Consider the following 13,451-nt stretch of genomic DNA (forward strand, 5'->3'; position numbering starts at 1 on the left):
AAGATAGACGTAGCCTCCGACTCTGAAAAGTGAAGCCCACATGGAAGTGCCTTAAATATATGTTCTTTCTCACTGCCAGCAGGGGGTGACTCCTCTCGTGGTGAAAGAAGTCTGATTTTGTAGAAGTCTGAGAAAATTACGATGCTTCTCATTTAATTTCTTACCTCAGTAAATATTTTCCTTGTGAGTTTATGGTCTCAGTCAGTCATTTCCAAACTTTTTAAATACAGCATGATGTTCATTTTGTAAATTCAGAGTAAAATCGGTGATAAAGCAGGATATGTTTTAGGAAGGGCTACTTCTTGATAGCCAGATCGCTACCGTGTTGTCGTATTTAAGGTCCTCACATTCTCAGTTAAATCACCCCTCACTTATTACGTCATTTAAAAAAAAATAAGATGGCAACAACCAAATTTTGAAATTAAGACCTCAGAGTAGTAGCCCACAATACAATGGACGATGACCCAGTTGCTATGGCATATTTTATTCAGGCAGGCAGCTAAGACACCGGCATGATTTTCATTAGCTGCCCATTTACTGTTGGCATTTTCCTCACTGCCCTTTTACTTTATGGTGTTGTAACCAAGAGTATGCTTTGTTTCCACACTGATATTACAGAAAACTCACAATGCATTTGGTGAACAGCATCAATTTTATTGAAATTGTGCTTGAACTTGTGAATTAATGTGCCACGGTGGATACCATTTAAATTACATTTTGTGCTTAAATACAATACATGGCCTTCAAATGCTGTTAAGGCTTTGATTACGATATATTTTGTTTGTCAAGGCAGAGCGGAACTGTTTGTGTGTTTGTTAAACCTTGCAGGTCAGGCGGAACATTGGCAAGGGAAGAATCCATTCAATTTTAGTGCAGATCCAGCCCTCTTTCTTTAAAATTGTGATATAGGTCATTTGCCTTGGTGGAGGAGTAAGCACTTCTTGTTCTGCTGTGGTACTTTAAAAAAAACATTAAAATTTAGAAAGCAACAGAAAGATCAACCTTATTGTGTAGATCAATAGAAAATAAAAAATGTTAAAATGTTGTTTTGAGGTTTTCAGAAAGTCCAAGATGTCATGTGTTTCACACACTGCGAGGATTTATTCCTGTTAAAAGAAGCAAAAAATACCCTTGTTACTTTGAACACATTAGACATGTCAACTGTTAAGGGCAGTGTTCAAAGTCCCCCTATGTTTATTATGAAATGCACTATATTCACAGCCTAGCATTTTATTTACACTGTGCCCTCCAAGTAGTTCCAAAATAAACAGTTTACAAGTGTGGTCTGTGCTGTGAAAATGTTATGAATGCTATTTTTTTAACTGCAAACCAGACTCCTTTTACCTCTGTCATATTTTGCTGGATGCATAAGTTTTGGCTGGATATGTTTGTTTTTGTAGTTTAAATGAAGCAGCCCTTTAAGTTTCAGAGAGAAGGAGACCTCTTTTCTCTCAGTTTTCTGTCAAAAAATGGCCCAAAAAGTACTTGTGATGGTAAAACGTTTGAGATCACTGAACAGTGAGATCCATTAGAATGCCTCAAGGACGCTGTGAAAGTTGTTACAGGAATTAAACTTAGAATGGTCTTGATTTCAAAACTTGTTAATTAAAAAGAACGAGATTGGAATTTTGCTGACTTCAAAACCCTCAAAAACCCCACGCACCCATAGTCCACCCACAAAGTTGTTTTCACTTGTGTTGCCTCCGCAAATGAGACCTCTTTAGAGCACTGCGTGGGTGTCTACAAAATTGACTTAATTGACATCTAGTTGCTAGTTTTGTTGCTCCCACCAGAGTGGGATGGCTCATCCTGTTATGAATTTTAATAGACTTCATATCATACAACGACTGAGCAGCCTTGGCGGATTACTGCGCTCTGAGTGCTTTTCTCATTTTTTCTGTGGCTCTGTCCGTCTGTCCCTGCCTAATACATGAAACAATCTATTTAGCTGTTGTATCAATCAGCCACAACATTATGACCACTGACAGGTGCAGTGAATAACATTGATCATCTTGTTATGATGCAATGTTCTGCTGGGAAACCGTGAGTCCAGACATTTATGTGGATGTCTGACATATGCCCAGGACCTAAATATTGCAGGTCAAGCAGCCCTCCCTCCACCTCCCCATCTCCCATGGCAACAGCAGTCCTCGATGCCAGTTGCCACCCTTAGCAGGACAATGCACCCCGACACACTGCAAAAACTGCTTAGGAGTGACCCAGGGAACATGACAGAGCTAAGGTGTTCACCTGGTTTTCACACTCCCCAGATCCAAATCTTATTGAGCATCCGTGGGATGTGCCAGGATAAGCCTGACCTAGGTAGGTCCCACCCTGCAACCCACAGGACCCACAGAATTTACTGCCACCATTCCAATGACACAGGTCATTCCCAGAGGTCCTGTGTCCATGCCCCACTGGGTCAGAGGAGTTTTAGCAGCATAAAGGGGACCAACACAATATTAGGCAGGTGCTCATAATGTTATGCCTGATCAGTTTATATCAGTATGGGACACATCCATGAACACAATAATGCCACGCCTACAGATATTCTGCTGTGACACTGAAGCAACAAAAACAACAAAAATCTTCTGATAATGAAACTGGATATGACAGAAGAATATTTTAATCTTTCAGTGACTAAATTATTTAATCTCACATTAGTTTATCCTGGTTGTAACTAGTGATTATTTGAGTTACTGTTACCTTTCTATCATCTCTTCTGACCTCCGGCATCAACAAGGCATTTTTTGCCCAGAAAATTACTTCTGACTCGATATTTTCTCTTTTTCGTACTGTTCTATGTAAACACTAGAGATGGATGTGTGAAAATCCCAGTAGATCAGCAGTTTCTGAAATAGTTCTACCACGTTCAAAGTCACCTAAATTACCTTTCTTCCCCATTCTGAAGCTCAGTTTGAATTTCAGCAAGTCATCTTGACCATGTCTACATGCCTCAGTGTATTACGTTGCTGAGATTTGATTGGCTGATTAGACATTTGTGTGCCTGTCTGTATAGTTCTGTGCAATGATATTTGGCCTCCTCAGGCTCGGCTCCAGTGAATAAGAATATGCCAGCAGTAGCTGGGGGGCTGAGATGGGCTCAGGAGCTACAGCAGCGCATCCAGACACCTTTCTCCAAATTCAGGCATTTCTCCTGCCCGTGAGTCTCCTCTTTTGCCTCCAACAAAGAATAAGCAATAATACATAAAATTTGATGTGGTCATGCATTTCCAGTGGTCTCAGTGTGAATTAATCACTCTGTGAGCTGTTTTAAAGGCCTCATAAAAAGTATGCTTTGGAATATCAGCCAGTGGACAGATATTGAATATAATCTTTGCATGGGTCGTAAAATTTCATCTTTTCTGCAGGTGTCTGGAGTCTGCAGAAGGAACCAGGGTCATCCAGAAGTATGAGGAGATGATGCAACTCTTGGACAGGTGTGTGCAGATGGTATCTCAGTGTATTACACTGTATGTCATCATGCTTAGCTGTATGTATTACTGAATAAAAGAACAGAAAGGAAGATTAAACAGAATAGACAGTGATGGAAAATGACAGCACTTTATTGAACTGTAAATATAAGAGAGCCAACAACTTGAATCAGTTATAAGCTCTGTCTTTTACAGGTTTTTTTCCCTGTAATTTCACGCCAGCGCTATTTTTAAACTGAACATTCTGATTTTGTTAGTTGAGGGTATAACTTTTATGAAGCAGCCCCTTGTGGAATAGCATGTAGACATGCAGCTCTGGGCATGATTTATGTTCTCATTACTGTGGTGCAGCTCTGCAGATTATTTCACAGGACTCCCATAATCCCATATGCTCTGGGTGCTCACTGATGCCAAGTGAGAAATGGCCTTCTAGACCACATCAGAACCCCACAAGATAAAGTATCCCATTGTGAAGGAAATGTTGTTTGTATGGATTCAAGCTGAGTGTCATGAGAGTCAAAGAAAGATTTTCTATTGCTAGACTTTTGAAGAAAATCACACAAGGATGACAAGAGTCACACACTGTGAATGCCTCTTGCCTCTTTTTGCCATCCAGTTTAAACTCATGCAGCTGATTGTTGAAGTTAAATGTGTTTATTATTTTGTTCACTCCCTAACAAAAAAAATCTCTGTAATGTGATACAATTTAACAGCAACACAAACATTCTTTGAAATTACATACAGTTGAATCTACAACTCTTAAACAGTTTCAGTGTACATGGAACATTTGATTCTTCAGGATTGCTATATTAGACTGGATTCATATGCAATAAACTTGCAAATGAGTGTATAATGTACTATATAGTCGATGGGGAGCAATTTCAGTAGTTCCAGGTGTGTGTAAGTGAGATCCACTCAGCCCGAATAACTGAAGACACCTGTGTTGGCTTTCAGCGCCTTTAGACCTCTATTCAGTTGAGTTTTGTTATTTCAAGCAAAGTTAACTGTTTAGTTGTTAATACACTTTTTTTCCTGTTTTATGTGAGCACCTCTTTTTAAACTCTGACGGCCTCCATCCTACCACTTTCCTTTCCAATACGGTCAGGTTCCTCACACTTCAGAACAGTAATTGTTTTTAAACAGCCTGTTGGGTTTTTCAGATGTTGCCATTTGATTTACTAGCAATGGTTAGCCCTGTATGTACGGTAAAAGGTTAAAAGCAAAAAAAAAAAGAAGATGGTTCAGTTAAACCCTAGTAAAACCAAGAAACGCTTACTTTTGTATTAAAAAAGGACTTAAAAGAGGCCACTGACTCCGCTGACCTGATTTTTTCAGGCAGATTGTACCAACTGCATGCTCTGTCCCCTGTAGTTTTCAGCCTGGCCACTGGAACAGATAAAAGACCTCCGCCCGAGGATCTCAGAGTGCAAACTGGTGCATATGGTACTAAGAGGTCAGAGGTATTGCTGAAAAATAGCTCAGGCCCTTTAAAGTAATCAGTAAAATCTCAAAATCTGTCCTAAAACAAAGAGACCAGTATTAAAGCAGGAGTGATGTGATCATGCCTCCTGATTCTGGTTAAAAGCCTGGTGTCTGAGTTCTGTATTTAGATTTGTCTGTCATTTCTGAAAAATGGGAATTATGTGTTGTTATTTCTGAGGACTGTACATATTTAGTTTATTGTAGCTTTTTGGTCAAAATTCAATTCAATTCAATCTTTAATTGTCATTGTCAATAAACAACGAAATTTCGTTCAGAGCATTTCATACACTGCATAGCAATGATATAAAAAAGTGCAAAAATGGTGCAAGACCCTTCTCCGAGTCCCATAATCACCCACTGTGTAAGATTAACACACAATAATATACTATTTGATTATTCAATGCAGGCACAAATGTAATAAGTAGTAACAGTAACAGTAGTACTGCAAAACAAAGAGGGAACGTACAGTCAATTATTTGAGTGATGTTTGATTAATGCAACAATGCAAAGTCCAGTTCACAGCTATTGTAACAGTGGGGTATGGTGAGTGTTTCTGGATGGGGCAGAGAGAGGAGTGGGGTAACAGTTTAGCTTCCTCATTGCCTGAGGATACAGGCTGTGGGCTGGTCTTGTGGTTCGGGCTCTTATGGACCTGTACCTTCTACCTGAAAGCAACAAGTAGAACAGATGATACACCCGGTGGTGTTGATCACGCATGATGTTGTGCACTCTCCTCAGACAGCGGGTGGTGTAGATGGTACTGATCTCCGGGAGAGTAATCCCAATGATCTTTCCCGCTGTTTTTACCACCCACTGGAGTGCCTGCTGATCTGCCTTAGTGCAACTTGAAAACCACACTAAGAATCCTTATGTTAAAACACTGCTGATGGCACAGTTGTAGAAGTTGACCATCAGCTGCTTTGGGATTTGGGCACTATTCAGCTTCTGTAAGTAGTACAGTCATTGCTGTGCTTTACCCACAACTGAGGAGGTGTTAATGCTCCAGGACAGGTCCTCCGATATGACTACTCCCAGGTATTTAAAATTTGTCACTCTCTCCACCACCTCACTGCCAATGGACAGTGGAGAGTGGTTTTGTTGTGCGTTCCTGCGGAAATCAACAATAATTTCCTTGTTCAAAGCCAAATTGCCTGATTGTATTGAAGGCAGAGCTGTAGTCGACGAAGAGCAGCCCCGCGTAGGTGTTTTTATGCTCTAGATCTTCCAGCAGTGTATGGAGCGCACTAGCGATGGCGACCTCAGTCGACCTGTTCTCCCTGTATGCAAATTGGTAGGGTCCAGTGTCGATGGTACTGCTCTTCTAATGTGTTTGATGACCAGTCTCTCCAGGCATTTAGCAGGTATGAAAGTGAGTACCACAGGTCTACAGTCGTTTATACATGTGACTTTGGACTGTTTGGAAATGGGTACTATTGGGCTGCCCTGAAGCTGGCTGGGCCCCATGCTGTGGACAGCGATAGGTTGTAGATTGAGGTGAAGATGTCCGCTAACTCAGCTGCGCAGCCTTGCAGGACTCGGCCCAGCACTCTGTCTGGTCCAGCAGTCTTCCTGGTGTTGATGCTGTGGAGGGTCTCACCTTGTGTGTGCTCAGGACTGGGGCAGTGTCAGTACTGGGGAGGGGAGGCAGCGCAGGGTCAGTGTTCTGTCTGTCAAAACGGGCATAAAAGTAATTTAAGTCCTCGGCTAAGGTGGGGTCCGCTGAGGTAGATGTAGGTCTGTACTTGTAGTCTGTAATAGCCTTAATACCTTCCCACACCTACCTAGGGTTTGTGGAGCTGGCAAATTTGGCCTCAATGCACCTTTTTTGGTGTAATTTGGCAGTGTTGATGCCTTTCCACAGTTCAGCCCTGGCTGTGCTGTAAGCGACGGGGTCCCTAGATCCAAAAGCTATTTTCCTAGCTCGGAGTAGTTGTTTTACGCTTTGTGTCATCCAAGGTTTTTGATTTGGTGACACATGAACTTGTTTCCATGATGTAACATTATCCACACCGAAGCTGATGTAGTTTAAAACAATTGTGGTGTAATCGTCTAGAGAGTCGTGTGTGCACTGCCCTTTAAATACATCCCACTCTGTGTGCTGGAAACAGTTCTGAAGCAGAGGAATAGCATCCTCTGTCCAGGTTCTAACAGTTTTAACAGTAGTCCTGGCCCTTTTGATCTTGGATGTATACACCCAAGATCAAAAGGGGGGGCAACAGAAGTGAGAGATGATCTGATAGTCGCAGGTGGGGAAGCGCCTGAGCCTTATATGCGTCTGCTGCATTAGCATACACCTAATCCAGAGTCTTATCTCCCCCAGTAGCACACTTGACGTTTCAATGGAATTTGTGGAGAACTGTTTTTAAGTCCGCATGATTAAAGTTCCCGGCTGCAATAAAAACACTGTCCGGATGTGCTACTAGGCTGTTGTTACTGCTGCCATAGACCTGTGCTAGCACTAGCTTGGCATTAGCGCCCGGTGGAAAATACACAGCAGAGATGTAAACAGCAGTGAACTCCCTCGGTAGATAAAATGGCCAGATAGTAGCATGATTTCCGCGTCTGGACTGTATAGCTTATCCACTACTGTGACGTCCGTGCACCAGGAGTTGTTAGTATAGATGCACAATCCCCCGCCAGTTTTCTTACCGGAGTCCACGGTCCTGTCAGCTCGGTAGGCAGTACGTCCTGCTAAAACTACGCCAGTTTAAGAGCTCCGAGCCGCTGCGTCTATGCACGCCGCCATCTGGTAATCCACCAGTGACAGTACTGAGACTGAACACAAATGAGGCTGAAATGGTTCAGTCTTTTCATTATTAAAAGATGGGTGTTAAATCACCAAAGTGTAACATCTTTACTACTTTCTCTGATTTCATGTTTGTAGAAAAATGATACACCAATCAGGCATAACATTACGAGCACCTACCTATAGTATTGTGTTGGTCCCCTTTATGCTGCTAAAACTCCTCTGACCCTGTGGGGCATGGACACAGGACCTCTGGGGATGTCCTGTGCCATCGTGATGGTGGCAGTGAATTCTGTGGTTCTTGTGGATTGCAGGGTGGGACCTACCTAGGTCAGGCTTATCCTGGCACATCCCATGGATGCTCAATAAGATTTGGATCTGGGGAGTGTGAAACCCAGATGAACACCTTAGCTCTGTTATGTTCCCTGGGTCACTCCTGAGCAGTTTTTGCAGTGCATCGGGGTGCATTGTCCCACTAAGGGTGGCAGTTGGCATTGAGGACTGCTGCTGCCATAGGAGACGAGGGAGTGGAGGGGGGGGGGGTTACTTGACCTGCAATATTTAGGTCGTGGGCACATGTAAAGCATCCACATGAATGTCAGGACTCACGGTTTCCCAACACAACATTGCATTATAACAAGATGATCGATGTTATTCCCTTCACCTGTCAGTGTCTTAATGTTGTGGCTGATTGGTGTATAATCTCACTTTAAGATTCTACAGCATTTCCTTGATGGCTGTACTTTTTTTTAATCTTCAATTTTAAAAAAAATATTTTCTGAACAATTTAACAAATGTGTTTGTTTTTTGTTTTTAAATATTCATTATGTATTATTTTCTTCCGTTGTTTGTTCTCTTTTACACATTCAAACACCACACCCCTATGTTCCACCCCTGTGTTCCACGATGTACTTTTGTTTTCCATAGCTATACAAATATTTTTATAGTCTTTTTAAAGCATATCGTATATAACAAAGATCCACAGCTTCTTTCATTTTAGATTTGCTACGTGTCCGTTGAAGTTGTGAAGAATATTCTTTACTATTTGTAGTAATGATCACAATGGAATATGCAATGCAGAAGGAGAAAATTTAAACATGGTTGAATTAATATAGTCAGTTGTAGTCCCTACATTTATGGGACTTTAAGTAAGTGTGAGTGTGTATGCAGTAAAGCCAGAAGTATGTAAATAAGACACACATCATAATGTGCACACATACATAGATACTATTACAGACTAAGACAGACACTCATTCTTTATGCTTCATGAGCCTAATATCATGCCCTCACTTTATGTCCCCCCAACCAGCATAATGGGATGATGAACAGCACCAGTTCTATGCCCTCAATTTACTCCCATCAGAAATTAGAGCCCTTGTTATGCTGTAATAATCATCGCCGTTGCCTCCGATGAAAGCCACCATTATTATACATATTCTAGTAAGGAACAGGACGGGCATCCTCACTCATTACCCCCACAGATAAAATGCAGCGTGATTTATGGCCATGACCAAGGCATTTGATTGCCTCTGTGTCTGTGGTGCCACTATCAGGAAATGAAGCTCACAGCAGAAATCCAATAAGGAGCACACAGTGTGCACTGAAGTTCTCATCATAATCGTGGCTATTTACAGATTGATATAGCTGTACAGAGCCCTGACATATTGTCTGTTCCCAGCCTCTCACAAATGAATCAGCGTTTATCCTCATATTACCCCCCCACCACCACCACCACCACCACCACCACCATGCCAGCATCTAACCCTCCTTCACACCTCTCCCTCTGCTCTTATTGTCTGCTTGATATGGACGAGCAAATCACGCCTCTCATTCTGTTTACACCCTCAGAGGATTGGGAAAGTGGCTCAATCATATGCCTTTTAGCTGCTCGTTTTGTTGCTTATGTTAATTTCCATGATGTGAGTCATTTTCTTGCCCGTGGCCTTGTGAAATAAATCCCTGCCGTTTTAATGGAAATATAGAACAATGTTATACTCTCCCTGTAAAGGTACAAATTGTTTTTCTGTGATAATAACATTTTCCCTGGTTGTGATCACAGATTGTCTGCTTTGTGTTTGGTATTCTAGATATTCCACCGGCTTGTATGAGACATGGACAGAAACTGTGGGCGAGAGTTCTCAGTACAACCTCAGCTTGCCATTAATCACCAGAGACCCAGCTACTCAGCTTATCTCAGTCAACTTCAACCCACAGGTTTTTACATTAAGCCCACATGCTAGAAAAACTGATCAGAGGCAGACTGCTAGATGTGTCGCTGCTTGTACTTTTTTTGTTTAGAATATTACTGGGCAGGGTTTGAGTGATTTATTAGTTTCATGATATATCAAACTAATGTTTTATTAAATATCACTCAGTAAGTATCATTCAACTGGATGCAGCTCAATAAAGAATACGAGTTCTCTAATGAAGTTGTATTTTTTCTGCACATTCAGTTTCCTAATTAGGCTGGCCAGTATTTTATTTTCAGTTTTAAAGATGTAATATTGATGTAATCATGCTTCTATGAAGATCTGTAAACCCATATATTATTAATTTGAATTTTAGTGAAGTATATTCTGCCACCATCACCAAAACTCTTGTACTATTCATATTGTAAAAAAAAAAAGTTTTATTTACGTTGTTTCAGTTAAATTGGCTTAAAAATGCTTAGAAAGATGTTTAGATGTTAGTAAGGAATATTATTAGTTTTCAGTGCTCCTAATGTCTTTATGATCTCTTCCTAGCTGGCATCTGTGCTCAGGGAGGTGAAGTACATGGAGGCCAGACAGATTGAAGGCATCCCTGAGACTGCAGTGCAAATCTACACCACCAGGGGGCAGCTGTGGCAGTATGTGGCCAACCTGGACCTCATTGTTGGTCAATACAACAAGGTTGGTTTAGAAAAGGTTGAAATGTTGTAGCTGTGCATTTGTGTCTTTGTGAAAATGGGAAACCATTTATTGTAGTTGTAATCTGAACACACAGGCATAATGCACATTCAAAGTGACTGAGACTTACATTTTTCCCTGCACCATTCATTTTCATGAGCTCATGAATCTACTTAGACAAACTTGCCTGTGAAATATTACATTTCCAGGTAATCCAATGAGAGTTGCGAATGTATATAGCAAACAGGAACTAGCATTAGGTAATTCAGCATACTTTCAATGGAGCCAATTTTTCAAAATGCAGGCTAAGAAACAAGGCTCAAGTTATAGCCCAAAGACAACTAACTGACTCCATGGCAACAATATACTTCTGCTTACATCCTTCAAAGCCCCCAGTTTATGGAAAATATATTTGCAGAACTGAGAGCTAGAGAGCTTATACATAAATGCAAGTAAGAAGGAGAAATAGTAGTTACAAAATCAGTTACTATTACCTTGTTTCATGTTGCACTATTACCACTTTATAATTAAATTGCTCTGTAGTAATGCCCCATTGACAATATTCTTTTATTACTGGAACACTGACATGTTCCTATATCCATTCATACATTTTTTTCTTGTCTTGAAAAGCAGTGGACATGTAGAATATTAAAGAATAATTGTGCTCATCATAGCTGTTTTATGTCAGAGTGAGGAATTGTGAAGTGGTACTCTTGAGATGCTGCTGCAGCCTCCGAGGCATGGGTCTGACAGGAGTAGTCAGACTAGCATTAAGGCTTGCATTTTTATTGTCAGCTATGCACTGTTGGCTGTATAAGTATTTACTGCAATGTTATCTTACAGACCACACTGTATGTCGATCTGCTAAAGTGATCATCACAATGTGACACAACTACTGAAAACACAGTTTGTTGCCTTTTTAAACCATGTCACTGAGCTATTCCCTGTTCATTATTTGATGTCTCTCCAGTCAGGCATTTTGAATTGAGCTCACTAAAGTGTTTTGATGAGCAACAGACCCACACATCAAAGAATCTGAGGAGCAAATTTAGCCTACAGTATTATCATTTTGCTCTGATATCTATTCTAGTGCAAATATAAGGCAATGATTTCCATTTTGGTTTTTGACAAGTTAAAAATTTCCATTTGCTTTGAGAAGATTATGTTGTTTTATGGCATTCTCTTTCCTGCTACCCTCTCATCTCATCTTTTTGCTTTGATATGCCAAAATAAACAGCTCAACATTTGCATTTGCCGAAATATTTTGACTACTCACAGATGAAGCAAGTAACATTAATTAACAGTGATTCTCATCACAGTGGTGCACGTTAGATGCAGGAGAAATGGGGTGACCAGATAACTGAGTTGGAAGGTCTCTGAAACAGACAGGATTGTGGGGTAGTACAACCATTTGAAGCTAGCAGTATGTCTACATATGATCATGTTTATGTGTATTTTTCGGATAATATTCCATAAATGTCAAAATCACTGTGTGAATCAGCTACACTCGAGAGAGAATAAGTGCTGTTCATTTACTCTTGTCACTTTACACTGCTGCTGTGATTGCTGTCAAAGCTAACAAACAGACAGATTTGGATTTGATCCTCCAATTATGCTAATGAAGATGAATATTATGTAATTTTTGACCGAATAATTTCAATGACAGAATTACTACATAAAAGACATTGCAGATACTGTCACATTTCCTATTGCTGGTCTTAATGAAAACTGAGTCTGGGGATAAAATGGTAGTTTAAATAATGTAGCATAAAACAATATATGAACAGTCACCAATGTAACTAAATCAGCCACACATATCACAGCTACCTCAATGAGATTATTGCGGATATGAAAATATAACAATTCACTGCTTCAGGTAGCTAAGAGTTTGAGTCCAGTTAAGTCATGGCAATGTGTAACGATGATGAAATAGTGACTTTAATGAGGACGATTATCTGTCCTGACACTCTGGGCTTCTGTGTGGCTTTCATTGGCAGTGATATTAAAATGATATTTCTGTAGACGTTTGGTGGGAGTGAAATTCACATCACATCTGTGTCTTTTTTCTCTCCCCTATTGTTTGACTGCAGGTGATGCACTCTGTGCTCGACGTGGAGCAGCCTCTGGTTCAGGGCCAGCTCAGGGACATTGATGCTCAGCTCAGAAAGGCAGAGGAGAGCCTAAACTGGAACAGCCAAGGTCTGGATGCTAACTGATGAGTCGCAGATACTGCTGCTGAGAAATAACACATTTAACTGCCTCATTTTCTATTGTCAGCCCACCCACATTATAGAAAACTTTTTTCACATATTATAGTGGTGTTTTTCTATGCAGATAGTTTTAGTTTATTTGTCCTGGTGTTGAGATATACATATTTTACTATTATCCTACAGTGGAGATTAATAGAATTCGTAGTGTTCATAGCATTGAAAAATTGGAATACAACTCCAAGGCAACATGTCTTAAGAAACAATGTCACAATGAATAATTAACATACTTCACTATGCTTTAAAAATACTGAAAAAAATACTGCTAAATAGTCCCCATGAAAACTGTTGATATATTTTAAAATATGTTTTTAAAAAATATTTTTATTGAGTGTTCAGTGGATTATTGAGGGGTTTTTGAAGGAGAGAGTTAACAGGATATATGATGTAGGTTTTCATTTTAGTTTAGCGTTATTACCGCTGCAACACTAGACAAATGTTTTGTACGTGATCGGGCTGTGTTTGCTGTACTTAATTCACACTGCGGAACAAGGCGAGAGCCCTGTGGTTTGCTGCGTTTCATTATTTGGGTAGGAGACTAATACCCTTCCGTGGCTGCATTTATGTACTTTGTTTCACTGAGAGAGAGCAGAAATCTCAACATACAGAAAGATTACAGGGTGTTTTTTGGTGT

General features: G+C 40.5%; 1 protein-coding gene across 1 annotated transcript in view; it reads left to right on the top strand.

The window, feature by feature from the left end:
• The window catches only part of dnah9 (dynein, axonemal, heavy chain 9), a 248,565-nt gene that overhangs the window by 14,910 nt on the left and 220,204 nt on the right, over positions 1-13,451 (top strand). The window contains exons 10-14 of the mRNA XM_023276189.3: positions 3,049-3,163; positions 3,372-3,440; positions 9,750-9,876; positions 10,407-10,553; positions 12,641-12,749. Of these exons, the coding sequence (XP_023131957.2) occupies positions 3,049-3,163; positions 3,372-3,440; positions 9,750-9,876; positions 10,407-10,553; positions 12,641-12,749 (567 nt within the window). The remainder of the gene's footprint in view (positions 1-3,048; positions 3,164-3,371; positions 3,441-9,749; positions 9,877-10,406; positions 10,554-12,640; positions 12,750-13,451) is intronic.

Source organism: Amphiprion ocellaris, chromosome 18, assembly GCF_022539595.1.
Source record: "Amphiprion ocellaris isolate individual 3 ecotype Okinawa chromosome 18, ASM2253959v1, whole genome shotgun sequence".
In the NCBI taxonomy this organism is placed as follows: Eukaryota; Metazoa; Chordata; class Actinopteri; family Pomacentridae; genus Amphiprion; species Amphiprion ocellaris.